Source organism: Cardiocondyla obscurior, linkage group LG01, assembly GCF_019399895.1.
Source record: "Cardiocondyla obscurior isolate alpha-2009 linkage group LG01, Cobs3.1, whole genome shotgun sequence".
NCBI classification, from domain to species: Eukaryota; Metazoa; Arthropoda; class Insecta; order Hymenoptera; family Formicidae; genus Cardiocondyla; species Cardiocondyla obscurior.
The window spans coordinates 7946064-7973604 of record NC_091864.1 but is presented as its reverse complement, the minus strand read 5'-3'; the positions used below and the strand labels follow the sequence as shown (position 1 = coordinate 7973604).

The window sequence follows — 27541 nt, the reverse complement described above, 5'->3', positions numbered from 1 at the left end:
ATAAGTTTTCTTTCTGTATAATCGTCAGGTCGAGATACACCATCATCTCAAATTACTGAAGGAGACGACGGACGCGCTGCAGGTGAAGTAAGGCAATTGGATTTGCCGCCGCCTAATATTCCAACCAAACAAAGCCGATCGGAAATTGATGATAAATTTTGCAAATTTGAGATTAAGAAGCTCATTGAAGGTATGTGCATATATATATATATATATATATATAAACTATTTATTTTGAAAACCTGATAAATTCCACTAATTGTTAATTTATTCATATTATAAATTATTAAATTATTAATTTTACGTACGCATTGTACTTTTTAGGAGATGAAACTGTTTCTATGGTATCTGATACTTGGTCTACGGATGTGCTGGCCTCCGATAGCGAAATAGTTGAACAACAGGATCGAATATTGCTTGCTGTTCCTCCTGAACAAGTTGCACCTGTTCTTCCTACCGAACCTACGCCCATGTTAGATATTAGCGAAACCGCTTCTGAAGCCTGGAGCACAGATGTATTAGCTAGTGATTCTGAAAGATTAACTGAAGTAGATACCGATGACACTGCTAGCGTTGCCAGGTATATTCTTTTCTTTAATATATAAAATTGGTGTTATTATTAAATGTAAAATTTAAAAATAATTAATAAGAAATAGTAAATAACTGTAAAATTTTTTAATTATTTTTAATATTTGTACAGATCTGACGATACTGCTAGATCCGAGGTTGAAATAGAAAGTCGCGCAGATTCCGAGGGAAATGAAGAAACTCTCCAATCTGCAACTCCATGTAAATATATTGAAGTTACATAATGTTATATTGATATAATATTAAATATTTTTTTATTTGAATTTATATAATAAATAATTTTAGGTCCGGATGGTTCAAGCATTAATTTTTCATCGATTTCGGGAACTCGGGATGATACTGGTATAGGAACTTCGATAATTCATCCATCACCAACAACATCTCCATTGCCATCGTCTTCAAATGTAACAGGTCGTGGCGGAACCTCGTCCGATTATCGACGAAGTACAATGGAATATGTAGACAAAAACGCTAACAATATAAGTAACGTGGATTACGGTAAATCTTTACGGGACGATCGGCTGGTTCACTTGATAGATAAACTTCAAATTGACAATGGTAAGCAAGTTGAACGTCAAGCACCTGCGCACAATCACATCGCCGCGGCTGCAGTCGCACCGGCATTGTTATTAGCTAATCATATTTCTGCGCCTGTTTTGCCAGAAAAGTTCCAAAACGGTGACGCGAAAACGGAGGTACGTATTTCTTTACGTTGTTTCTATATTAATCTGTTGCTTTGTTGCTGAAGCTATTATAAACGTGATTTTTAATTAAAACAAGGAACTGGATAGCTGTATAACATCAGTTGGAGATACGATCGGCCGATTAAGCACGGCCAGCTTGACATCAAGCAGCAGTTCCGGATCGGAGCCTCGTGTGAAAAATAATATTTCAACCTCAGATTTACCAACGCCAACAGTTAATGGTACTTGCGATTCAGTAGATGGTACAATTCCCAATTTTTGCAAACCAAACGCATCAACAGGAGCTATTCCAAAAAGCATAAGCTTTGACATGACTGCCGAACGCGGTGATAAAGAAATGTTGGACGACGATCAAAAAAACAAACGTGGTTTCTTCGGTAAATTAAAATTGTCATTGCGAAATCGCAGAGGTAAAGCAATCCGCGGAACGGATGATAGATGCTTTGACCGAGAAGCCGGTGGTGATGGCGTTGACATATGCCGACACAGATTACGCAGGATTATGTCCGAGGATGTAACATCATCCGGTAACATTGCAGGCGGTAAGATATAAATAATATTAGCAATTATTGTATGTTGGATAATTCAATAAATTGTTCTCTTGATTAATTCTAGACACCACCGATGACATATTAGCAAAATATCGAAGAAAACCGAGCGCAGCTAGCGACACAGCTTCGGTCGAAAGCAATCAATCTCGTACAAAAGAGGTAGAAGACGAAAGACTCTCAATCGATCCTAATAATGTAGAGTTATCTTATGCTTTCGCCGATGCTAAAAGGAAATTGCGTATGGTGCTTAGCACTGCAGACCTTCAACACATTCCATGGAATACTTCAGAGGTATTTATTATTATTAAAGATTGATAGTTCAATCATAAATAAAGTGCAGAATAAAATTTGAATACTTAATTTAAATTTAAATAATTTTTATATTAAAAAGAACTGTTAAATTAAATTAAATTTTTCAGTTTTTTCTTTGTAAAGTCTTTACAATATCTAATATCACAAAATTTCATCACAGAGACATCGTTGGTCGCAAAAGGAAAACGAACTAGTTGCATTTTTGCAACTACAACTAGCAGAAGCTATAAATCTGCAGGATAGGGCACTGATTGCTCATCTTCACGAAACTTTACGTTGCGTGCGACTATTCAATGACGATGGATGTAGAAAACTTTTCAAATCCCTTCGAGAAGATTATCAAAAGCGATCTCCCTATATCGCATATTTAATCAGATGTCGTCAAGGATTACTGTCGACTTTAGCTCATTTAGATAGGTACTATTTATATATAAATATAATTTTATATACAATATATGTGTAAATACAAAATATAACCACTATATTTTTTAGATTATGTGTACGGGTTAAGTGCGATCGAGATGCTATCAATAATCATCTCGTATCTGTTTGCGTAAGAGTATTTTTGGAAAAAAGAGAGACTTTTCTTTTACGTTTCTGCGATGAATTTAAAAAGCTCACGTTGGCTGACGAAAAACAGGATCTCGTGGATAATTTTCTAGGGAAGGTTCACGCTGAAATGGACAATGATCCGATTTGGCAATGTATGCGAACAAAATTAATTATTACAATTACAAGTTACGATTGTTTTAATGAAAATAATATATTTCGACTTTTTACTTTTAGCGGCGAGCACCAACCAGCTAGATTTGGCGAGAGTCGTGGTGGAAAGAACCGTTATGGCACGGGTGTACCACAATGCGCTTTATCCAAATGGAGATGGAGATGTATATAGGGACCAGCTTCTTCACGATCACATCAAAAAGTTGGCGAAGGTCGTAACTCCAAATCACAAAGACCTACGCATTCCAAAGGTTTATCATTACGAATGCCCCTGGCCATGGGCGCAGGCTGAATTGGCTGTGATATCGGCGTACAAGACTCCTAGGGATAAGTTGCAGTGTGTATTTCGTTGCGCGACTACCATCATGAATCTCCTCTCCATGGCGTCGGAAAGAGGCATACCTGCTGCCGACGATCTGATTCCCGTGCTGGTTTACGTCATAATCAAGGTATGTAAAAAAAAAATTTATTTCTATATAAATTTCAGGATTCTTAAGTAATATTTAATTTCAGACTAATCCGCCGTCGTTGCTATCAACTGTTCAATATGTAGACAGCTTTTATGGGAATCGGTTAGAGGGTGAGGAACAATATTGGTGGACGCAGTTTTGCTCCGCAATCGAGTTTATTAAAACAATGGATTAACAGTTTCTCAGGAGTATCGTGTTAAGTAAGATTAGTTTCGACGCTGGTGATAATGTATAGAAATGTATCATAATCATGATTTGACGATTTCATAAGGAAGACCAATCTTGTGTAAAGCTAGCTGAATAGTTTCATGCTTCCAGTATCTTGATTAAAAGAATTCTTAGCTTCTTAAATAGTCTAACTGTTAGTTAGTTCTTTCGCACATTATTACACGACATTAGCAAAGACTGAATCAGATTGTACGTAAAGTATGGCTTTATCTTTATTTGTAACTCTATTGTACAATTTCACAGGACATCGAAAAAAAAAGGAAAAAAAAGGAACCGTTTAGATATTCTATAATTTATGTGTAAACAATACAAAACTTATAGAATTGATAACCATTTAGCAGGCTAAACTGTGTTGGAACATTCTTTCTATATTGCGCACCTTCCCCAAAAATCGAACTGGATTCGCGAAAATCGTCGCTACTTTCATAGCATTTTTACGAAGTTTTAGAATATATATTAGAAATATCGCCAGAGAAATAAGATTTACTCAAATCGATACAGGGAAAGAGCATAATAAAGGAAGCTAGCGTTTGAGAATTGGAGCGTATAATATCTGTTAATATTATCAACGAAGTAGTTTATGTCAAGTTGATACCAAGCTACAACTCGAATAACTAAATCATTAAAAAAAATTAATTATTTAATTAATAATAATAAATTTAAAAAACGTTCAGTTTCAAAACGGGACATTTCTTATATTAGCAATTATAAAAAATGTCGCAGTGAAATGGACAATCAACGCAATGGACAATCCGACTAGATGTATAAGGGAATTTGCAATGAGAGCACTTTCGAGATTTCCGAGGGAATCGATTGAGACGCACCTTAAACGAGTATAATATCAACACTTTAATGTAGCAATTTAACTGATACACAAGAGTGATTCGTTCTTATTTATAATAAACAACTAGTAATAATTATCACTTACAGTAAATATGTATAAAGCGCAAAGCAAATAAAAATTTTGTAACACCTCACGTTCATATACACAACGTTAATATCTTAGTGGTATTCTTCGTCGTGTCGGTTCTCGAACGCAGAAACGGAAGGGAAGAAAGACAAAAGAAAAAATAATACTAAGAGAAAAGAAGAAAAAACGTGCGCTTTGATTTTCGTCTTTTTTTTTCTTTTTTTGCACGACGTCGCATACATTGATCACGCACGTTACGTCGCGTTTCGTGTCCTCGCAACAAGAATGGAAAGCAAGAAATGAACGGAGGGAAGAAGGGAGGAAAAAAAGGGGAAATAAATTAATCGTGTCCTGAGAGCTTAAACCAAATAATATTAAAATATAATCGCCCGCGAGTTAATACAGTTGCTACAATATAAAACACCGCCGAGATCGGGAGAGACGCATCCGCGATGGTTTTATCGCGTCCGCGCGATTTTCGGACGCGGCCACGTGCAAAAGTTTAACAAATATTATATCTCGCCGGGGGGAGAAAGGGGAAGGGAGACAAAAGACGTAATGCAAGATTAGAACACGTACTTTGTACACCTAGCACCAATGCCACATATCAAAGTAACGATAATCGACCCCGTGTTGGCGCGGAAGTGCAAAGGGAATGGGGTAACCAGCGTCTCGAAAACGTCGACAGACGCTTCGAGGGACGTCGTAGGGAGGAAAAAGATTCCCCGAAGGGTGATAAGAATAATTTTCGCGGCCATTGAAACGATGGGTGGTATTGTAAGACACCGAGAAAGTCGTGAGAAAAAACATATGCGGGTGGTGAAGCTCGTGCGCGGGGAAGAGATTAATCTTCGGCCGCGGAACGCCTGCGTTTCACTCGCGTGTTACACATCTACGAGATAAAATATCAGGCGCCGACTCGAGATACTTCGATCTTTTCACGTAAAACTCACCGATCCTTTCGCGATCTACTTTTCATGGCTCACGTTTGGGCGCTTTCGAGCCCACGAAGACTCGATCAATTTGAAACGGCGAGTGCCGGAAATATGAAGAAAAATATTTAAAACGTTGGCGATAAAAGATTTACGATTCAGAGATAGAACGTAGTCTTCAGAAATTCGATTTATTCTAAATATTGGGAAAGAGATCGCTTCGATGATAACTTCGCGAGCTACGCGTTTTCCAAACGTTATCGAAGTACACGGCTAGAACATGTCGGCAAGAGGGTGCAGAGAAGTTTTTGTATAAGGCATAGGTTTTATCATTATTATTAATTTTTTTTTTTTTCTGTGATAGAAGCAGCTATAGAATCCTTGATGCACAAGCAATTAACTTGCGATACCGTTTGACGGGGATGAAACTCTAATTAGCCAAGAACGCTACGACCCCTTAGGCAAGAGCGAAATCATAGAATATAGATAGAACAGGAGTATCGGGGATATAAGAACGTAGTACAGTTAAATTTTGACAGAAGTCATGTCTCCCTCGGTCAAAGGGTTTACTTTTTATCGTTCTCGTGAACTGTTGTACGTCGATAATAACATGAGAAACTATTTTACGGTCCACATTGTAACTCTTAACTTCGCGTATATCTTAGCTTAGGAAGAAATATCACGACAAACACACGAGCAGCGAGTGACGCCGATATCGCTTCAACGGACTTCCGAATCTCTCACTCGCCCTCTTTTCTCGCGTTTTTGTATATAAATTTTCCTTAAAATCCATTCTCCTTTTTGTGCGTCTTTCTTACTTTTTTTTTCTCTTTTTATTTTATTTATTTTTTCTTTTTTTTCCATGCGTGCAACTTTCCGCGAAACGACGAGCTATTGCACTAACTTTTCTGATAAGCAGTACTGGGGAAAAAGAAGAGATCGCTACGGCGAGAAAAGATCGGATTCTCTTCTCCCGAAGAAGAGGGGCTCATAAATTGATTTTTTTTTCGGCGTGCGTTTCTTTCCTCATGTATCGCATCGAGTACGAAAACATCAGAACGTGACGGTACGATCAGACGGAAATGAGAAAAGTTCTCCGAGGCGCTGCCCCGGAAGAAGCGTAATTTTTCAGGGTGATCTCGAGACACACGTACAATCAGAGACAGTGTTACGCTGCGAATGCAATAAACTAATCACATTAATCGAGGCGAGAAGATTCCAGATGATTAATTGACAAATCGACTGATAACTTTAGTAAATAAAAATGAATTTGAATGTACATTTCTTTTTCTCTCAAACGTTTTTTCGAGTTCTCGCATCATTTAATATGATAAGCGACACTTTGCGCGTCTACTGGTATCCGCGCAGCAAGAAAACGAGTAGATTCATGAACTTCATCTCGATTTTTTTACACCGTGGGCATTCACATTAATTAAAAACATTTTTAGCTTCGAATTAAAACAACGGATCTGATCAAATTAATTTGCGGCAAAGCGGATCAGTTGCCTCTTTTGTAACGTGTGCTTTCTATACCCACGTCGGTGAATTACTTACTCTACAGTTTCCCCGGACGACGCAGCGTCGATCAGAATAGTTTACGTTTTAACATTGCGGTCGATATCAAAATGACAAATGAACTTTGCGAATTCAAACTCGCGCGATTTGTTACTTCGTAGCAAGTAGTGAAATTATGTTATATAAAGCTAGACGCATTAATGCTGATTTACAATATATTTAAGTTCTAGAATGAGAATATGTGTTTACGCTTTTGATTTTTTTTTCTTTTTTTTCCCCTTTTTTTTCTTTTGTTTTACTGGCAGTAATACTGCAAATCCGTGCACACGTGTAAACATTTTTCATCGACGTTGCATCGCATGGGAGTATTATAAGGATGCAAAAGTATATAACATTAGTTACGCTTAAGAAAGAGAAATCACGGTTTTTCACATTTACGTTTCTCTTAAAAAGTCAACTAAATTAACGTTGAAATAACAAAAAGTAGTGTGCGACTTGTATGTTCCTTCGATGACACAGCAATTATATAAATCTAATAAAAAGGAAAATGTCGATAAAAGAGACGCGTATGAATTGTCATATGAAGACGATTTTTAAGCGGAAAACGTCGTTATTAAATAATTGATATTACGGAACAATTGATAACTTTCAGAACAGGTAACTATTGTTATCTTATTTTATTTTGGACAACCGTGCGCGTTACTAATTGCGATCGCTTCGATATAGCTCGTGTTCTGATAAATCGGCACAACTCTGACATTGTTCGTTTTACGCTCGCCACAATGAAAAAGGTCCGCGAAATGGATTTCGGCCAGATTCGAAAAAATTGCACCATCTTTACAACCTTCGTTTCCGAGCAGCAAGATTTAGTCGCGATATTATCCTCGTGTTTATTGCTTTCTTGATTCGTTTGAAGATACAATTTAACGTGCATCTCAGTGTACGACTGCCGTCAAGTTTTAACAGAAACGCATTGGCAGTCCTATGCTACATGCTGTAACACGAATTTCGTTTTAAACGAACGCAGCTACCCTTTTACTGTCAATTATATTTCGAAGTCGTCTCTGATATAATGTCGCAGAATAAAATTTGTTCCTTAATTTAATCGGAAAAGTTCAAGAATAGCTTTAGAATCTTAATCGTGTGTATAATATATTTGTATGCGTTAACATTAATGAGGTTATTAATTTTATTTATACAATGACTATACCGAGAGATTAGAGAGAAATATCATTAAATAGTCTTTATCCTTAAATATTAATGAGCACGAGGTGAATAAATGTGCAATGAAAGGCATATGCGGCGTTTATTTATTTTTTATTTAACGCTGCATCTGCCTTTCAGTGCACATCTTAGAAAGTACAATAATAAAGATATAATAGAGACTTGTATCATCTATATATATTTTCATCTGTATAACGCGTTCTTGCAACACGCAATGCTGCTTTGCACAACGAGCAACCATAATAATGTTTCAGAATTCTCTTATTATGTCGTCGTGCTCTGAACGTTACATTGCCGAGCTAGGTGCCTCATTGGGAGCGCGCAGCGCAACGAAAGGGCCTTTTTTTCCCTTGGAAATACCGATTGAAGCACAGGTCGAAATGTGATCACGCTACTCGATAAGAGATAAGTGAAAAGAAAGAGAAGAAGGGAAAGTGACGCGAGGAGAGAGAGCCTCCATGGGGGAGAAAAAGAAAGAACTGATTTCGGTGAAGATCCATTTCTCGACAATCGGGTGAGAGAGAAGCCGTCGGAAGTCACTCTCGACATACCGGAAAAACAATATACTGATGCATGGATCACTTACGCTTGCGTTTACTTGGTAATTGATTATTTCGCCCGGTACTGTGCGGTAGCTTAGCGAGTCGCAAACGTCGCGAAACGTCAGAACTCTGCTGCTGCGTGTACAATTCGCGCGGATAGAGACCGCGATCGCGGCGGCCGCGCTCTCGCGATCTCCCTTTTTTTTTCATCGCTCTTTTCTATATTGTAATCAATAATGTATTATTGTATGTATAATATATCTATGTATGTATAATTATCGCGATCAATCCGGTCGATTGACATTTAATCGGAGGGCGATAAGGCTCGCGTCATGAGCCGTCTCTTCTTCTTCGTCGCATTCGCTTCTCTATTTATCGGGCACGCGCGCGTACGCACGAAACAGACAATATATATTATGCACACTCTCGCACGCTCTCACAAGTACGCAGGACGCACGCATTCACAAAAATAAATCTCTAAATACGGCACAGCGTGCGCGCACAGTTGGTTACCTCCTCATCTTTGTCCGCCGATCGCTCGACGAAACGCGGAACCATCTCTAAAGTTGAGGGCCAGTCGCTCTGATCGGCAAGGATCGTGCTTTTTTTTTCTTTTTTTTATCTCCTTTAGCGAGATTGGAAAGAAGCGAATCTGTTATACTATCCGTGTACGATTACATCCGTCCGTACTGTACCACCGCAACGACAAAGGTCACCAGAAATCGATAAAATAACGGCGAGATGAGTAACAGCAATGCGAAAGATTAATTTTTCCGTGATTCGATGGAATAGCAGCTCTTCGTCGCCGAGATAGCGCCGCATAATCGAGACATTGCGACGAAAGCAACAAACTAGCCATTCTTTTTCTATACCTACGGCGTATAGACTGAAAGGCAGATATGACGCTTGCTGCGGCGACGGCATATCTACATTTCAGTATACGATCGCACGAAGCGACTCGCGCGTTTCTCTCGACACCCTCGATGAAAGAGGGAAATTAACGTAGCTGTCCGTTTTCTTTCACTGGATCAAGCTCTAGATCGATTTCTAAGCGCGTTTAACTAGCGTGTAGCCGCGTGTCTCGCCGATCGCAATTTCGCAGTGACTTTTGCCTAAAAATCTCGTGGATCTCTAAATCACTAAGTTTTCGTTGCTAGCGCACGACGCAAGAGTAGCCGCACGACTGGTAGTCTCCCGGTGACACCTGCCCGTCCGAGACGGGACGATGCGCAACTACGAGAACGGCCACATAGAGCGAGATACCGTTACGAACCTCCATACATTGAGATCGGTAGTCAGAGGATGTGCGTCGATGCCGCGATACAATCTGGTATGTACAAAGACACCACGTGTGACATTTCGATCCGCGTGCTTTCTAAAAATAAAAGGGAAAAAATGGGGAAAAAAATAGATGGAACGTTATCGCTCATCGAAGCTCTCATTCGTCCTGCGTATTATTGAAAATACGGATACTACGAACACAGAGTATTTTCTTTTTTTTAGAATTTCGCTAAAATTATTTTGAATCAATCGGTCCCGACCGAATTATGCACAGCCTGCCTAAGCGCGCCGACGACATCGACGCAACGTCCTCTCCTTCAAATGGACGCGACACTTCTTAATACGATCCGAATAGGCGTAACAAGCTTCTCGCTAAACCGATCCGTCAATGAAACGGAGCGACTGGACTAGTCTTGTAGACTAGCTTGCGGTATGCGCAAGTGCCATGGGCCCAGTGACCCTGGACCTCTCGGGTACCGGATCAATTCATAGAAACCCTTACAAATCTTTGCACAAAGCTATACGATCGTAGAATCCACGAGAAACCTCCAAGACAATATCTTCGGACAACGAGACAACATACTTTCTAGCTTTTCGTCACAAAGCAATTAAAATTAAAAAGAGCTATTCGTTATTCAAACGTTCCTAAAACGTAGAAATAAAATAAAACTCACTGATGACAATTAAGTTTGCGCGTAAGTTCATATCTTTCAAATAAAAAACGTTCGCAAGGTAAAATTATTTTTAGAAGCTGCTTAACAAATTGCTAATAAATTAAATGTTAGCGCTCTACAGATTCTTAACGAGTTATACTGCATAAAAATGAAAAACATTCACAGATAATGTTTCGATGGTTTTCTCGACGGGTCGCTGTAGCCAGCGAAAGGCTTTTTATGATCGTATCGCTTCTGCTTGGGACAGTAATTGGGCCGGGCACCGATTCAGGTATGGAGATGGCATACTGATATTTGTCTGTATTGGCCCAGGGCCTCACTGAGCTTGTGCACTAGGATCGCACTGCAACAGTCGCACGATAGACGGATCGCTTTTCGCACCCTCAATAAACTCGTCAAGCGATAGTTTGCCGTCCTTGTTCTTATCCATTTGTCGGAATATCTTATCAGTTCGTTTCTCCGGCGTCGACTCATCTTCGGGCATTTTCATCACAGAGCCCACCATTTTATAGATAGCCTGAAAACATTATTATAAGAATAGAATAGAAGAATAGAATAATTAAAGATTTATGACATATTAATTAATTAACGCATAAAAGATGATACAGTATTATAATACATAAAAAAAACGTAGAAAATTAATTACGTATGAAATAAGAAATCTTTAGGAGTACAATTTAATGAAAAATCATTTATCACTGTCATAATTTAGTGAGTATTAATACTTTTAAAATCACCTTTTCCATCGAGAGCTACGAGGCATTAGTGTCACAGAAGCAGGGGTTGGGGAAATTCTTAAATCAGCGGAGTACGTTTAATAACATGGAAGCAGTGATACGGGGCGAGACTATACATTAAGCTGAGGGTAAAATTTATTACACCATGAACCGCCGAACTGAACTGTATTTCGGGGCTCCCGCATCCGCGCGGGAAACCGCGAGGCAGGATGTTTCATGAGTTGGCAACGTACCGTCACGATTTCCAGCATCTCCTGCCGCGAGATGTAACCGTTGCCGTCCAGGTCGTACATGCTGAAGGCCCACTTCAGCTTCTGCTCCAGCTTGCCGCGGGACGTTACGCTGAGAGCGCAGAGGAATTCCCGAAAATCGATCGTGCCGTCGCCGTTCGCGTCGAATGTCCTGAATACGTGCTCCGCGAACTGTGGGAAGTCGTACGATAAATTTTTGAGGAACGTAAATAATTTCGCACGGGGCCGGGCACGCGATATGTTAATAAATTTATCGATCACGCTCGCGCAAACCTCCTCCGGGATTTTTCCATTTACCTTCGACGCGTCGCCGTAAGGAAAGAAATTTCCGTATATCTTCTTGAACTCCTCGACGCTGAGGTGTCCGCTGGGACAATCCTTTAAGAACCCTTTGTACCACTCCTGGATCTCCGCATCTTCAAAAGGAAAGAGTCAGGTGAAATATTACTTGCACGCGGCAGCGTTACACACACGTTACTCCGGACATAAATCCACGTGTTAAATATTCATCGATACCTTCGGGTTTAATATCCCGCGGGATATTTGTGCACGTTAACTCTCCGGCGTACTTTGAGCAGAAATGGTCATAATCACGAGGCTTATTTGTAAGACTTAATTTATCTTTTCCAGAGGAACTTGATTATGCCGTGCCGTTACAAGTTACAACGTAGGCAAGATAAATACCGAATGGCACGTCAGAAGGATGTTAATTAACCGTGAAAAGCGGCGTACCTGAGAATTCAGTATTCTGTTTGAGATCCTCCAGCACCTCCGGCTTCAGCTTGCTGTTTTGCTTCCCCATGGCTGCTGAAAGTCCCTTCCAGAATCCCCGATTCCTCGACGAATCCCGGAATCCAATTAGCAGGTAATTAAAGCACTAACTAGACTACTATTCTAATAGTGCCGTTAAGCACAACACGCTTCGCGGCTGGTATTCTCCACCAGGCACGCCTGAAAGAAAGAAAAGACATTCGGTGAGATTTTCAGAAAACTCTCGCGATCAGGCCTGACTTAACGACAGCAGGGCAGATGCCGTTCAATACGTCATACCGTTTTTTCTTTTTTTTTTTCCACCGTTTAATCGCGGAGAACGACTATTACCTCGCCGAGGCCGCACTCGAGATCAATCGGCCCGCTGCAATTAGCGCGCAGGACAAACGAATGGAGAACGCATCTGAGCACGGTATACCTTTCTCTCGCTGAAGAATCGCAAATTCTATAAGCGATCTGAATGTCAAAGGCTACGTAGATATTAAAACGACGACGATGCGGAGTAAAAAAGATCCCGCGTAAAATCAGGCTCGCGCGTGCCGCTATAAGGTCCTTTGTGCTTTATTAACGTCCGGCCTTTGCGATCGGCACCGTTGAATATTGCGAACACGCTACAAAAAAAAAAAATAATTAATTAACAAAGAAAAAAAAACCAATTAACGCTCCGCGTAGGGAGAATTTTAGAAAATATGAGAGAGGTGATTAGATTAGGTTCTCACGAATCGCCAACGGAAGCCGGTCTTCAATCGAATCGCGGGAGTTTTATGTTCGGTTCCACGCCGCGGATTTATAATTAAGGGCGGAGAGATACAGGACGGGACAAGGTGTTATTCCACACTCGCACACTTGCAATTACACGCATTCACGCAACTGTAACAGAAAAAGAAAATTGCAAGATTAATAGAGCAATAATAATGATACATTTGGAGCATAGTGTGTGCTTTATTATAATAATATTAGTAATGAGACGATAATATGCGGGCTCGCGCGGGTCCGTTGCCGCGCGTTAAGCTCGCATACAAAACACGAGCTCACTTCGATACAGACACATATCGAAGTCCCCATATATATATATATATATATATATATATATATATATATATATATATATATATATATAACATATTATATATACATATCGCTTAAACGGAATTAATCATACCACAATGTCATAATTATAATACGTAAGTACGCTAGGTCTTATGGTAAATAATTAAATTCTATACTGAGTTATGTCCGCTTTTACACGTATGCGTGCACGATAGATTCGCTCTCGAGGGAGCGGCGGGGTGTGGCGATGCAATCTCGCTTATTCGTACAGATAAGTGACAACGGCAGGCAACATCCCTGCATCTTGAGCGTCTCGGGGGCCAGAGAGATCCCTCGGAGTCTCTCTCTCCCCCGAGGCGTTTTTTGGCGAGTTGCATCGCGGTGAAACGTACGCCGGGAGACGAACGAGATGGCTTCTAGGACGAGATAACGTTCGCACACGTTTCTATGACAATGTTTGCATACGTTCTCTCGTGCCTCAGTCTCGCAGAAACGTGAACGACGCGTAACATAACTTCGTCTTTGCTCTCGATCGCGTCGGAGTCGATGTTATAAGGAATAAATCGAAAAACCATACCGTCAAACTAAAATTATAATATTGTATAAAAGAATTTATATATAAAAATATTAAATAATATAAATATAAAAGAAATCGCGTAACTCGTGCATAAGACAATTTCAACGATTAATACGAAATTTATGATTGCTGGAAAATGGAATCAACTGTTAGGAATATTCACCGTATTTTTCACGATATTGTAGTACATTTCGCGGCTTTAATCGAGCGGTATTAATGTTGTTGCATTATAATGCCCTTGTTTGAAACATACATTTTATCGATTTTTCCTGTTGCGCCCCGTATTACGTTCCACTTTTACTCCGCTAGTAGCGGAACAAAATTGCGCAGGACACATTAGAATAATGTGTACTTAACATTGAAGTTAATAGCTTCATTATTTTACTCACAACTCTTTGCCCGGCAAACGAAAGTTTTTAACAAAGTGAATATTACTTTCAACAAAAAAAAAAAAAAAGAAGAGAAATAAAAATAAAATACAAAGAAAGAAATAGAACTCGTGGTATTTTATCTCCGTGACGAAGTAAAAGTCGCGAGTCATATGCTCGTTATAGCCTTCGAGCAAATTGATACCCCTTGAAAGATTTATGTCTGTTGTCTCGCATTTTGATCGGCGAAACGACCTCCGCGAAAGCGATTTTACTTGAAATGTAGAACGACCGTATGCAAAACGCCGCGCCCACGATTATCTCGCAAGGACGTCTGTAATACGCCTGGGAGTTCGGATTTTTAGATAAGCGGACTTGTCGAGTTAATTAGGAAGTAGCATGCCCGCGAAATCTCCGGGGCGCATATATCGGCATTATTTATACGTCATCGGCAATGACGTAGTTCAAGAGCGGCACAGCGTCCCGAAATAATTGATACTAAGTAAGCCGACGGAGTTTTTGATTGGTTTCGAGCTTAATTAAAATTTTGCCGAAATTTTTTTTTTTTTTGCTAAAAGCATCTCGCGATTGCCAATTGGCATCGGTGGATATTTGTTAATTAATTTTGCACGGTTCGTCAGTGATACGATAATAGCAGTATCAGAGCTTCGAACGATGATCATAAAGTCATTGCATAATCCAGATCGTAATCCCAAATATAGGCAGCGGTTATAAATTAACGCGCAATTTATATCTCGTTGCTGGTGGCGGAAATATCGTCGTAGATTTATTCTTAGTACGGGTATCCCAGGTTGTTTGGCTGAAACGTACGCTGCGATCACCGATCGGATAACCCCGGCGGGGCAATCCCGTGCGTTCGGCTTTAATTGCTCGCGAAATTATATAATCGGAAGATAGGGCTCGCTTGAACGTGTCGCGTTATGATGCACGTCGCGTTGAAATATGACTTCTAGGGCCACCGGCGGTCTAGATCTCGCGTGCTGGATACACGCGAAAATAGCAAATCGAGGCGATCAATGACATCGCATGTATCCGAGAAAATAGTTGTGGTCGTTACAGTGCAGATGGAAATATAGTGCACATCAATAGTTCCGATCGATGCAATCGGCGTCATCAAGGGAGAGTTCCGTTTTCTAAAATCGGAAATACGTGAATACGCTCTTAGCTCGCGGGACTTAATTCTCTATTATGATCTATGAAATATATCGTAATTTTTTCCCCAAAATGTTTAAGTACGTCTAAGAGATCTCGTCTAATATCTCGAATAGATGTGTCTACGAAACGTCTCGATTAACTTGATTTCTTTTTTTTTTTTTTTTTCTCCGGTTACATATAGTAATAAAAATTATAATTATGTAGTTAATTATTATTATTATTATTTTTTTTACAAGTTTGCGTTACCTTAAAATTAGCACAGTACCGCTAAGATTTTTAATACGAACAGGTGGATAAAAATTTGCGTTATTACCTGCGCCGAGAGTTTATCAGAGTTAAGCATAAAATTTATTTATACATTCTAAAAATTTGGTAATATCCTGACGATAAGAATTATTTTCGGGACCAAATCTAAAGCGCCTTAGCTTAGACAGTTAACGTTTCATTAGTTTCTTATTGAACGATTGTTTATTCCCCTATCAAATATATCGTAGAATGAAAAAGGATTGCATCTTCAGAGAAGCAGTTGGTGCCACAATGAGAATCATTATTATCTAATATTTAAGAACGATATTTAAGACCATTTAATACCTAACGATGTAATTTATAAGAAATTTCAATATCTACGAAGATCCGTTAATTAATTACTTCTTCATATATTAGATACTTATAAAATTTTTGTTTCTTTGTTGATGCAAAGTTTCTCGTCACACATCCCGTCTCGCGGTATCAATTAAAAAAAATTTTTTTTTTTCTTTTTGTTGCGACGTGATAAAGAAGGAATATGCCAACATGCACAGGCGAGTACTTTTTCTGTGCGAAGCAAGATTAGCTTCAAAGATCACAAATACAAGACATAGTTTAATCTAATCCTAGAACTTGCGTACAAGAGATCTCTCGTGCGCTATTTAACTCTCGCACTAGGACAAGTTCGAGACGTTTTCGTCGCTTTTTAAATCTCTCAAAACCGCGAGTTAAAAAAAAATACAAAAAACAAAAAAAAGATTAGCGTAAAATTCTTCACAGTTTTAACTATTTCTTAGATAATTTAAGAAACCTGCGTATAATATTTTATTCGCATACACTGAGCGATCTGATCCTAAGTAGTCTACGAGCTAAAAATAATGGAGTAACGTTCGCGGAAAGTCCGTACCGGGAGATTAATCCGTAATACACAATGTCCAAAGCGCTTACGAATCAAGGACTGTAATTAACGACAGTGCATTCCTCGTGAATACCCTCCTCATTAGATACATACGTTGAAGAGACATTGATCACGGATTCGCGTCTCAATCCCCGTGTTCCACGTTATGACCACGTTAACGTTAATTTTGTCATACTATCATAAAAAAAAGAAAGAGAAAAAAAAAAAAAAGAGAACCCATCGGCGAGCGAGATTAGAGAACATTTCCTCCGATTTCTCCCCTCGTAATCTTTCGTAAAATTGCGTTCTAAAACAGGGCGTTTTTGTAATTCAAGTAGAAAAAAAAGAACGTGTAATTATAGACGGAATCGAGACAGAGATTTCGACGTAAAAAAAAAGTTCTTATTAAATTAACGCGTATAAAAAAAATTGCATTCAATGATACAATTTAGAAACGGTGAATATAAGAACACGTTGAAGATAACCGCTCTGTTTCGTGGATGAAGTAAAGCAGAACCGGGGGATCGGGAAAAAAAAAAGTAAAAAAAATTGCGAGTCGAGTAACATCGCCCCGTAACGAAGTGTTTTAATTAAAAATACATTTATCGGCGTTACCGTCTTTAGTCGAGACTCGATTTGATTACATTTGGCGACGGAAACTACGTCAGTTAAACTAGATATTTATTATATAGATATTTATCACGTATATATACACGTACAAAATACTTTCCGTTAACGAGACAGCGACGATAATCTTGCACGAACTATTGACTTAGTCCTTCCGAAAGTTAATTCCGCGTGAGCGTGCGGGCGAAGCTTCTGGGCGTGATAACGAAACGAGCGGATATCTCCTTCGCGGATAAGCTCCGGACGCCATGATACGCGCCTCTCTCAGGATTACCGTTCAATCCTAACGCTACGTCAGATGAATATTCAATGCAATAAGAGCGACGTCAGAATAACACGGTAATTACGCTTGCGATAAACGCGTACGTACCGCACGTTAATCCCTTTCGACCGGCGATCGTTGAAACGCGAGATAACGGACGAGAAAAGAATTGGCTTCTATTGTTACACGCATCGCGATCGAGTCGCGCACGACATGATGAATAATTAAAACCACGCGTGACCACGCTCGATTATTTATTTATCGTCGATCGAAGCCGGACACCGTGATAAAAAAAAAAAAGGAAAAAAAATATAAAAAACGAAGTCAAGGCGTACTCGCAGGAACGATTTAATCCGACTTGTGTTTAAAAAAAAAAAATATTTAAGAGCGCTCTTTTAAAAAAATTTTATTTTATCAAAAAGAAAATTCTTGTATAAAAGTGAAACGGTAATCGCGTTAATTTGGATACGTAAAATTTACTCCGAGACTAATTTCCTTTTTGGGTTTGAGAAAAATTAGCTACGTATTTAAATTAGCGTGAGCACGTTTACGAAAAGGAATATCATTTTCCGTCTGAGATTTCTGTCTTTTTTTTTCTTTTTCTTATGCAGCGAAATGAGGGACTAGGAAAAGCACTAATTTAAGTTCGCGTTCGCGGGTAGTTACCTAAATAAGTGATACCGTGGCGTACTTAATCAGGGCGTAGGGCTAAGAGCGAGATATCTTTCTGCCGAGTAAGGTCGAGCTACGGAAATTGCAGCGTAGAGCCAACTCATCGATATTACAAGCGAACGAATCGAGATACGCAGTTACCGTGGCAGGGAAGAACTCGCACCGTTCGTGAACGAGATTGATCCCCGGTCAAATCGGATCGACGTTATCGATTTGACGTTGCCGATGTTTCGTGGAAGATTAAATTTATCGGCGAAATCGCACTTAGCTGCCGCGGGGACCGGAACACCCTTTCCCAACCTGCAATCGAAATTCTCTAATCATTTACCGAGATGAGATTGAATCTTTTCCGTACAAAATTCGAAAGGCGAAATACAAAGGAAAAAAAAAAAAATGCGAAAAGCATATAAAAATATAGGGAGAGCTATTTGTTTAAAGATTTAATAATTAAACTTGAAATTTTAAATTAAAAGTGAAAATACAAAAAAATTAAAAGGAGCACGCGATGCGATACCCATTAGAAAATTGAGTGCCGATAAAATTACACAATAGATAACGATTCCCATTCTGACGGTTCGAATAACTAACGAGTTAGCGAAGCTATCAAAGGGCTTGAGATTTGGCGAGCAATCCGCATGACTTCCGTCGGTGAAACATCCGTCAAAATGTCAAACGGCGCGGAAACATTTCTGCCGGAATCGGCGAGATTGCGAAGCGGAGTTTACGATCGTCCCTAACAGGAAACGTTTGCCCTAAGTATATTTTCCAGTTACGCGAGAGAGTTTAGTCGCGTGGCAAAACAATACAGCCGGTGGTTTAATAAAGTTTATTACTTAGATTACGAGGGCTTAGACGCGTTTCGCGAGAGGCGCCGGCGAAATGGAGAGATGTCGGGGACAGTTTCGAGAGATCGCGCGTGATAAAGAGGGGACAAGTCAAAGCGGAGCGGGAGGGCGTAGAAAAATATAAAATCGTATAGACTGTAAGAATAGTTGGTTTCGAATCTTCGATCAGCAGCTTCCGTTCCTCGTTACGTTAATTATCGCGTCCTCGCTGATTCGAAATTGACTTTTGTCTTTGTAATTTACCGGCGAGCCGTGGGAATCGGGATCAATCGGAGCGAACACGACGAACCCGGGAACGACGGGAGGTGTTCGATGAACACGGGGAAAATTCACTCGAGATGCCGATCGCTAATTACCATTCGTTAAGGAGTTACGTTCTGACGTCACTGTTATCTCGATTGATCCCGTGTAAGATCCGCGCCGCGCGCGTGACGGTCCGCGGAAACCGCGAAAATGGATCTCGATGGGGGGAGACGGAGAGAGAGTCGACGTTTAAAATTGGTGCTCAAGTATTAGCTCGCGATTCGCTTATTAGCGGAAACGCCATCAATCTGGTACGACGGAAATTGAATTCTGGACACGCGTAATTCGCGCGCGTGCGTATTTTATGGTGCGCATTTACGTTTTGCTATTTACGTGCACGTAAAACGAAGTGGGTGAATTTCGCGAACGAGGGGGGGTACACACGCAACATGCACACACACGGTATTGAGCACACACGGTCGAAGGGGGCGACAATCGAGACGCAAATGACGGCTCCTCTAATAATGTAATGCACTTTAGGTCCGTTCTTAAGCTTTATAAAATTCTTCCGCCTACGTAAAGTCGACTCTTTGGTAAATGGGAACTCTTATTGTGTCGATTGTCAATGCTGCACTTTCTATTCGAGAGGAGAGAGCTACGATGTCCGATTCCCCGCATTATTTCCCCTCCCAATCTACTCGGAGATCGTGCGTGGATTTTTACGAACCGAGCCTCAGTTTTTTCTTTCTTTTTTTTTCTTTTTTTTTTTTAATTTTCTTTATCTTTTGCGATCAGCTATGAAAACGCGAGTGTGTACCTAAATCAATGATAGTGCGAATGCGTCTATCTAGGATCTTACACATTGGTGATTCGTACAAATATACTTTAAAATACGTTTCCAAAGTATTAATTTTTTTTTCTTTCTTTTTTTTTTGATCAAAGAATTTTTCTTTATCAATATTTTTAAAACCAACTTGAAAAATTTTATTAAACCTCAGAATTTTATTTCACACACGGTTTCGATATTTATATGCAAACCTTCGATTTAATTTGAGAATTTTTATTATTGTTTTATTTATTGAAAAAAAAAAGGAAAAATTTAATTATTTTTCTCGAGAAAGTACAAGATTAAATTCGGCTATCGCCAATGGATAAGACCGCTCTTTTACGAACGAACTTGTACAGATCCGTTACACACACATAGAATATATATTTCATAATATATTAATATTCATAACACGTTATATATAATATATATCATATATATATAATTATGTACGTTTCGAAATATCGTATTAACGAATAGAGATCTTCTCTTCTTCGTTTAAAATTGACGTAATCGTGGTAGTTGCGACTGAAGCACATAGACAGTAAAATCGCGAGGCGAGAGGACATCCCTCTCGCTTCGCGTCATGGAAGGAGCCGATGATATGTACCTAGCCTAATATAAATATATATATGAGCGTGTACTTTTATTTGTCCCGACGGCGCGGAGGCGTTCTCCGGTCCATTTCGATTAATCTCTCTTTAAAGCAACAAGCCGCCGTGAAGCACGAGCGATCTCGACGTGATTTCGCGCATCCAACGATTATTATTGCGTGCAAATAACGAGCGAAAACAAATATTATTATCAAGATCCTTCGCCATTCGCCGACCATTCCCCCGATAAGAATCCTTAATTCGTATCGCTGCGGCCGCTTTTACACAATACCGACGTAGTCCGCGGTGATTCTACGCGGGATAAAGCTATGCGCGAAATCGATCAAATCGACAGGTGCAACGCGTGCTCTCTTTCGCGAAGAACCGCGGAGGGCAAAAGGGAGGAAAGTACAAGAGAACTCGACCGCGCGTACCGAAAGCACATCGTCCTAATAAACACACACAATTGGTCGAACGCTATCACTAATAGTCTATCACCTCATTAGAGCGAGTGCATGATTCGAGCGAAAGTTGTACCTTTTCTAATTATCGCGACCAGCTTTAAACATACGACGTACGGGAAACGTGAATTGTTCGTCTTACACGAGAACTTATCTTTACGTACCCCGCCAGAAAATAAAAGAGAGAGAGAGAGAGAGAGAAAAAAAAAAGAAAAAATAATGCGGTATTCGCGTACGTGTCGCGAGTCGGAGACCGCTTCGCGGTGCGATTTTCACGTTGAAGTGCCAATAACACATTGTGGTCCGCTTATCGTTGTTCTTCGTTAATTAATGCGGCGAGAAGGCGGGGCTCCTTCAGTGCGCCGGTTGTTAAAATAGACCGTAAAGTCGATAGACCCCCCCCTCGGCATCAATCCGGCACCGGCAATTTGCTTTTGGTGTTACGTTTACCATTGATCAAAATTGATACCATTCATTAACGTAGGTGCGAGAGAGCCTAATAGATTGGTTCCGTTGATTAATCTTAGCGCGCAATTAATTTTGATACCGTTAATTAATTTTAATCCTACCCGCACCGGCGACCGGCGGATTCGTCAAACTTGGTCGCCAATTGAGATCGATAACCCGTTCGTCGATCGCGAACGTCAACGGATCGCACTTTCAACTACTTTCCCTCGTCTCAAATCTCACCTTCTTCCCTCATTAACGGCATATATAAACTATTCATCGAGTAACTACACAACGAATATAATTTACGTCACGCTCCCGACAAGTCTTTGAAGTCTCTAAAGTTTGATTTCTTTATTTGCGGGAATAAAAAATACTGCGATTATTACACATGCGCTCTAATAATTCGCGAAGAAGGAACGTTAGTAAATGATCGAGGGAGGGAGGAGAGGGGAAAAAGGACAACAAAAAAGGGAGGAGGGTACCTTGCCGATTATCGAAACGGAATTCTTCCAAAACGCGATCGTAATCATTACCGTGGAAGCTTGCCAAAGAGATCGCGCTCCGTTAAATCTATCGGGGAAATCCTTAATTATAAGAAATCTCCACAAGACCTACGATCTTGTAACGCTACCGTCTTCGAAACTTTCATTATAATTCTACGTAGATTGCTAAAGTTTCAGAATCGATCTTTATGAAACCCGTAAAACGCGCGGGATTCGCGAATGTGCTCCGTCCACTCGATCGTAGCCGTAGAATATTTCGCCTCGATTAAACAGATTCGGCCCGAGTCGCAGACGCTTTGCGGCTTATCGTGAAATTTTTAACAACACCCGTCCCGTGTCGATACCGTTCGAGATGTATAAGACTTCAGATTTCGTCCGTTTTAATAACTGTAGCCGAATAACACTGAAGGATAAAATGGGATTTTAATTAAAAGCTCCTTCCGTTATTTCTCTCTCTTTTTCTTTTTTTTTTATCCTCTCCCTCATCCGTGGACTAATTTTAATTATATTCCTCGCAAGAGCAATTGTATTTTGCACAATTGTTTTATAACGCTTCACTCGCGCCGCGAGCTTCTTAATTTATCTTCCAACATTCAATATATTGGTATTCACAACTATTAATTAACTCGATAATATCTCCGCAGTGGATTACTCGTCGATTTGATGCGTCTTACGAGATAATATATAAGTATATAGAGTGTACTAACAGTTGCGCAGAAAAATATTGCATCTCTGATGCTGATCGGATTAACGAATACCTACGCTGCGAACAGATTTGTGCTTCGCGTACGAGTCATAAATTATTACGTTGAGGAATCGCTGCTCGAACGTTCATTCTAATAAATTCGATCGCCGTATTGAACCTTTTTAAAACGTACTCTGATCAAATTATTCGCAAAGTGATCTTACTCGAAGAGATTACTTGATCCGACAATTGCGATTGCGTCAGCGTAATAATTTATAATCCACAAACGAAATCCGCATACATGTTTTGATTTCTTCGGATTACGTTTTTATTTCTTTTTTCCTTCTCGTCAACGGCTGAGGAATCGCTGATATTTCCGTTAACGCGGGATTCCTTAGAATTTTTACTACTCGTTAACGCCTAAAAGTTTACAGCATTTTTCTCGTAAGGTCTGCAAATTAGTTTGCGTCCCGAATCGCGACCCAGTTACGTGCGTCCTTTGTGTTTAGCTCACAATCGTTGGACCGATTAGAAAACTCGCTCGCGAGAAACCCGCAAATACGAGCGCGAACGCCATTCCTTTTTCTAGCCAGAAATCCACTCGGATCGCGATGTGTTTTAAGCGCTGCTGAAGTCGTTTCACCCGCGGTAATTTAGTCGCACAATGTCGCACGGCAGAAAAGCATTCTCGGTGCGGCATGCGAAAATCGTCGCTGGCCTTCAAAGCGACTCCGGTTCTTATTACGCTCGGCCATCTGATCGATTCTGTCCAAAGCCCGCGGCACACGTAAGAGTCGTGGTTCCCTTGCCCGATAAGCTTGCAAGTTGCAATGTATGTGCTTTGAAATGGTCTGGGGAATATGGCTCCCTGATTAATTCGAGTTAAACACGAAGACCCATATCGTTTCGGACATAAATTGCAATCTATTTGTATTTACTTTGTTCAATTTGTTTCTAACGTCAATTCCGCTCATTCTAAAAGGAAAAAGATAAGAAAAAAAAAATACGAAATAGACTTTTAAACGTCCCTTTTGGTGGAAAAGAATTTACAAATAACTTTTAGATAATTTTCTATTTGGATTTAACGCGAATATAAACACGTAACTCGAGTAAATATAAATTGCTTCGTTTTCAATCGCTACGTCTGCGATGATACCCGCGGAGAGAGACCGAAGGTTTTTAATTCCTCTAACAATCCTCTAGGATTAGTTATTGTAGCGAGAACGAAGAGTTCGATGCCGCAAATTACCGCGGGGACCGCGAGAAATATTGCGGAACTATTGGAAACGGATAACCAAGCAATTACAGCGCGATCAGTAACGTATGTGATATCAGCGTGCATCGAAGCGTTCGCGCAGCAGGGTACACAAAGGATAAATCAAGAACGAGATTGTACCGTAGGTGTACCGCGGGCTTAATGATCATTCGTCTCATTTGGTACCGATCACGTTGGCGTACAAACAGCGTCGTTAATTCTGTGCATTACGCGGCGAGGCATAGCGAGACGCACTCTCGTTTACAGCTTTTAGACCACCGTTGAAAAACCATAAATTAAATCGATGAAATAGAAATTATTTCGTTATAAAAATATACCTTAGAAATATATTTCATATTTTTTTTTTTTTTTTTCTTTTAATCGCGAACAAAAATTGCCTTATTCGGAAAATAAATAATATGCAGTGATGACTTACCTAACCGACTCGGTGCACAGGATTCTCGACGGCAAAATGACCGACTCCGCTTTCGTACATGCCGCAAGCTCCTTAACTTATCTGCCATGCGAAGAACGTCACGTGTGATGTCGCGTATCCGATGCACGTGTGACGCTCGTTCGTAAATCTTAAAATACACGCATGTGAAGCACTTTGACCTCGATGCACATTATGTTTCTTACGGGCGCATATATCTTTATACATGCCACGTGGGCACGAGAAAAAGAAAAGGAAAGATTCTGAAACATCGTAATAAAAATATAAAAAAAAACCGTCGTAAGCGCGGACAATCACGTTTTGTTGAACGGATCAAAACGATCGTTACACGAGTAGGTTCCTTTTAGATCGATTAGAGCGACAAATGGAGTCAATTATTCTTTTTTCTTCCCGCATAAATTCCCCGTAAATAAAATAGCAAAAAGGTTCGTAATTTTTTATGTAAATAACGTTTGTAATATCGCGCGAAATCTCAAACCAAACCATCGTAATTAAAAGAAATTCAATTTCCTCGAACGAATTCGTCATCGTTAACTTCAGTAGTGATTACTCACAATTAATTTAATTTACTTCTTATCCTCTCTTCTATTTCTTTAAAGAAAAATAAAGAAAAATTAAATCATAGTTAAATTAGAATATACAATCATTTAAAACATTCTTTCACGTACACGAATTCCTCGCGGCAATTGCTAAGATAAATAAAAAAAAAAAAACTTAGTCATAGACCCCCTAAAGAAAAAAGGAAAAATAAAATAAAATAAAGTAATAACGAGAACAAAGAGCGCGATGCAGTCAATTTATGAAACGACACGAGTTCGAAAAATTCGACTGTCCGGAAATTGATATCCACTTTTATCGTCTTTCGCGGGACCTCTCGCCATCGTTTCTTCGACCCGCGTTTCTCGCGCGACGGACATCCGGTGGATCTCTGGCAGAACACGATAACACGTACGACCCGTACTGCAGGTGCTACTCTCTCCCCGCATCCGTTGCACGCCGTAATAGCATCGTACGTATCGATTTCTCGGGGATGACGCGCGTGCTGGCCGACGGTGCAACGGAGCTGCTCGCCCCGCCGGTATAAAATTAACGTTGTGTCACTTAAACGATATTAATTCCCCCTTATCTAGGCGACGTTTACCTCGTAATTCGCGATTTCGTTGTGTGCCACCGGCTTCACGCGGGGCAGGCGCGTAACGATCTGAGACATCGAATCGGCCGACGCAGCCTCCGACGAACCGCGAACGGTCCTCCTTGCATTTTTTCTCGCGCGAGTCCCTTCGGGATCGTTGGCTCGCACGAGGTGCTCTCGCATCGGAAGCACCTTTCGCTTTCCCATCAGCGAAGCTCCGCTCGACCCGACGATAAGATCGCAATTTCGTACCGATTGCAGTAACCGGTCCTCCAATCCCGATTGCAATCCTCTGATGCGCCATACGTGTTTCTTATCTTATTTAGAGCTTCTGCGATTATTGATTAATGATCGGGATTACAAGTAAACCTTGCGACCCCCGTGACGTAATCTAATCAAACGGGCCTTGCAGAATGAGTAATGGAATAGAGATTTAAGTGATAAACAAGTGGCTTACACGAGATTGAAATCACAGTTCGCTTTGAGCTGTTCTAACGTACTTACGGGGAATTAGAAAAAGCAGTCTTTGTGCGACGATGCGAAGAGCATGTAAAGAAAAATTCGCGAGACACAAATCGGGTCAAATCTGACTGGAGTTTATTTCAGAATTACGTGAATTTAAGATTTATTTACACCTGGAGTTTATTTTATTGAATTATAAAAGAAAGAATTTTTAGAAATTATTGACGAGAGCCCAGAATGAAATTAAATCCCTCAACGTCACGTTTCCGAAACAAACGGAGCCGCGTCTGCGGCGAGTAAAATTGTTTGTAGCAATGTGCAAAATCTCTTCAAGTCCTAAAGCGCATCAGAGGATTTCACGGTTTTCGGTCACCGTGTTATTAGACGAGACCGTTAATCCGGAAGAACAGAGCGAATCGTTTGTCCGGAATCAGTTAAGTCAAAATCACGGGACTTTGAGAACCGTCGCGGTTTCACGACGAGGATCGTCACCTCTCCCTCCCCTTTCTCTCCTCCCCGCGAGAACGGAAGGTGCAATTGTCGCGTTAATTTGTCACCGCACTCGAAAGACATCCTTGAATCCGGACAAGATCCGCTGTGCAGTCGCCGACGTGACGAGTTCGCGAAACAGATAAGGACCAACGCGACCTAATCAGATCCCTTTTCATTGTCGACGATAATAGCGTCGCAACCCTCCTGCCACCCGTGCCAGCGAGATTTCTTCCTCGGGACCGAGGCGCGCAACCGTCGTCTCGTAGTAAAACGTGCGAAGATCCGAGATTCGTGGGGCGCGACACTGCGATCGTCCGTCGTGAAATCTTTTCTCCTTCGGATCCGTCGCTCTCTCCCGCGGGGATTGACGTCGGCACGATTTGAATTGCCGTTTCCTCCTCGAACGTCTATCGTTATCGCAGTCCGTGCCTTCGGGGCACACGAGCGACGACCTCGTTATCGAACCGTCGCGGTAATAGCGCGGTTAGTAGGAAATTCGCCGTTACGCGCTTCGCGTAGTAATAACGCGCGTACGCGAGTGTCCATTTCGATGATGGGCCTATGTTGTTAGCGACGCGTGGTCGCTTTCGTCGAGCTGTCGAGGGAGTCGGTACGCGGGCTGCCCTTTACGATCGCTCGTCGGCGACCCGTTCGAAAGTGCGGCGACGTCGGGATTAAGGAGCGAGCATCTTCGACAGCTCCTCGTCCTGGAGGCAGCCCTTCAGGAATTCATCCTGCGTCAGCTGCCCGTCGTTGTTCTCGTCCATCTTCGCGAATATGTTCTTCGCCCTCTCCTCCGCGCTGTCCGCCGGTCTACTGCTCGAACACGCGCCGAGCATGTCGTATATCGC

At 40.7% G+C, this 27541-nt stretch overlaps 3 protein-coding genes across 8 annotated transcripts in view; 1 reads left to right on the top strand and 2 right to left on the bottom strand.

The window, feature by feature from the left end:
- Positions 1–4553, top strand: part of Gapvd1 (GTPase activating protein and VPS9 domains 1) — a 7859-nt gene extending 3306 nt beyond the window's left edge. For 2 of the 3 annotated variants that reach the window (XM_070665839.1, XM_070665830.1), the window contains exons 8-17: positions 29–190; positions 325–580; positions 701–789; positions 874–1283; positions 1369–1834; positions 1908–2134; positions 2316–2572; positions 2648–2859; positions 2942–3327; positions 3392–4553. In XM_070665839.1, coding sequence (XP_070521940.1) covers positions 29–190; positions 325–580; positions 701–789; positions 874–1283; positions 1369–1834; positions 1908–2134; positions 2316–2572; positions 2648–2859; positions 2942–3327; positions 3392–3523 — 2597 coding nt within the window. In that variant the 3' untranslated portion in view covers positions 3524–4553. The remainder of the gene's footprint in view (positions 1–28; positions 191–324; positions 581–700; positions 790–873; positions 1284–1368; positions 1835–1907; positions 2135–2315; positions 2573–2647; positions 2860–2941; positions 3328–3391) is intronic. The other variant, XM_070665844.1, reaches the window with a different exon arrangement.
- On the bottom strand, positions 4402–27327 carry Nca (neurocalcin homolog). Of its 3 annotated transcripts, XM_070666021.1 has the most exons (6): positions 24587–27327; positions 12744–13283; positions 12375–12593; positions 11940–12058; positions 11625–11813; positions 4402–11171 (listed from the first exon to the last, which is right to left on the bottom strand). In XM_070666021.1, the coding sequence occupies exons 3-6, from the start codon at positions 12442–12444 to the stop codon at positions 10971–10973; spliced, it is 579 nt and encodes a 192-aa protein (XP_070522122.1). In that variant the 5' UTR covers positions 12445–12593; positions 12744–13283; positions 24587–27327; the 3' UTR covers positions 4402–10970. The 3 variants fall into 3 exon arrangements, with proteins under 3 accessions (XP_070522122.1, XP_070522131.1, XP_070522113.1); XM_070666030.1 differs by lacking the exon at positions 12744–13283; XM_070666012.1 differs by lacking the exon at positions 24587–27327 and having other exon boundaries at positions 12744–19440.
- The window catches only part of LOC139108044 (neuronal calcium sensor 2), a 92218-nt gene continuing 84264 nt past the window's right edge, over positions 19588–27541 (bottom strand). For both annotated transcript variants that reach the window (XM_070666051.1, XM_070666043.1), the window contains exon 6: positions 19588–27541. In XM_070666051.1, coding sequence (XP_070522152.1) covers positions 27365–27541 — 177 coding nt within the window. In that variant the 3' untranslated portion in view covers positions 19588–27364.

What these genes read in the sequence shown, in the direction of transcription:
- Nca (XM_070666021.1), bottom strand. Translation starts at nt 12,444, where the DNA reads ATGGGGAAGCAAAACAGCAAGCTGAAGCCGGAGGTGCTGGAGGATCTC. An exon ending in ACAGAATACTGAATTCTCAG is followed by an intron (nt 12,059 to 12,374) that starts GTACGCCGCTTT and finishes TTCCTTTTGAAG; the next exon opens with ATGCGGAGATCCAGGAGTGG. An exon ending in AGATGCTGGAAATCGTGACG is followed by an intron (nt 11,172 to 11,624) that starts GTACGTTGCCAA and finishes TAATGTTTTCAG; the next exon opens with GCTATCTATAAAATGGTGGG.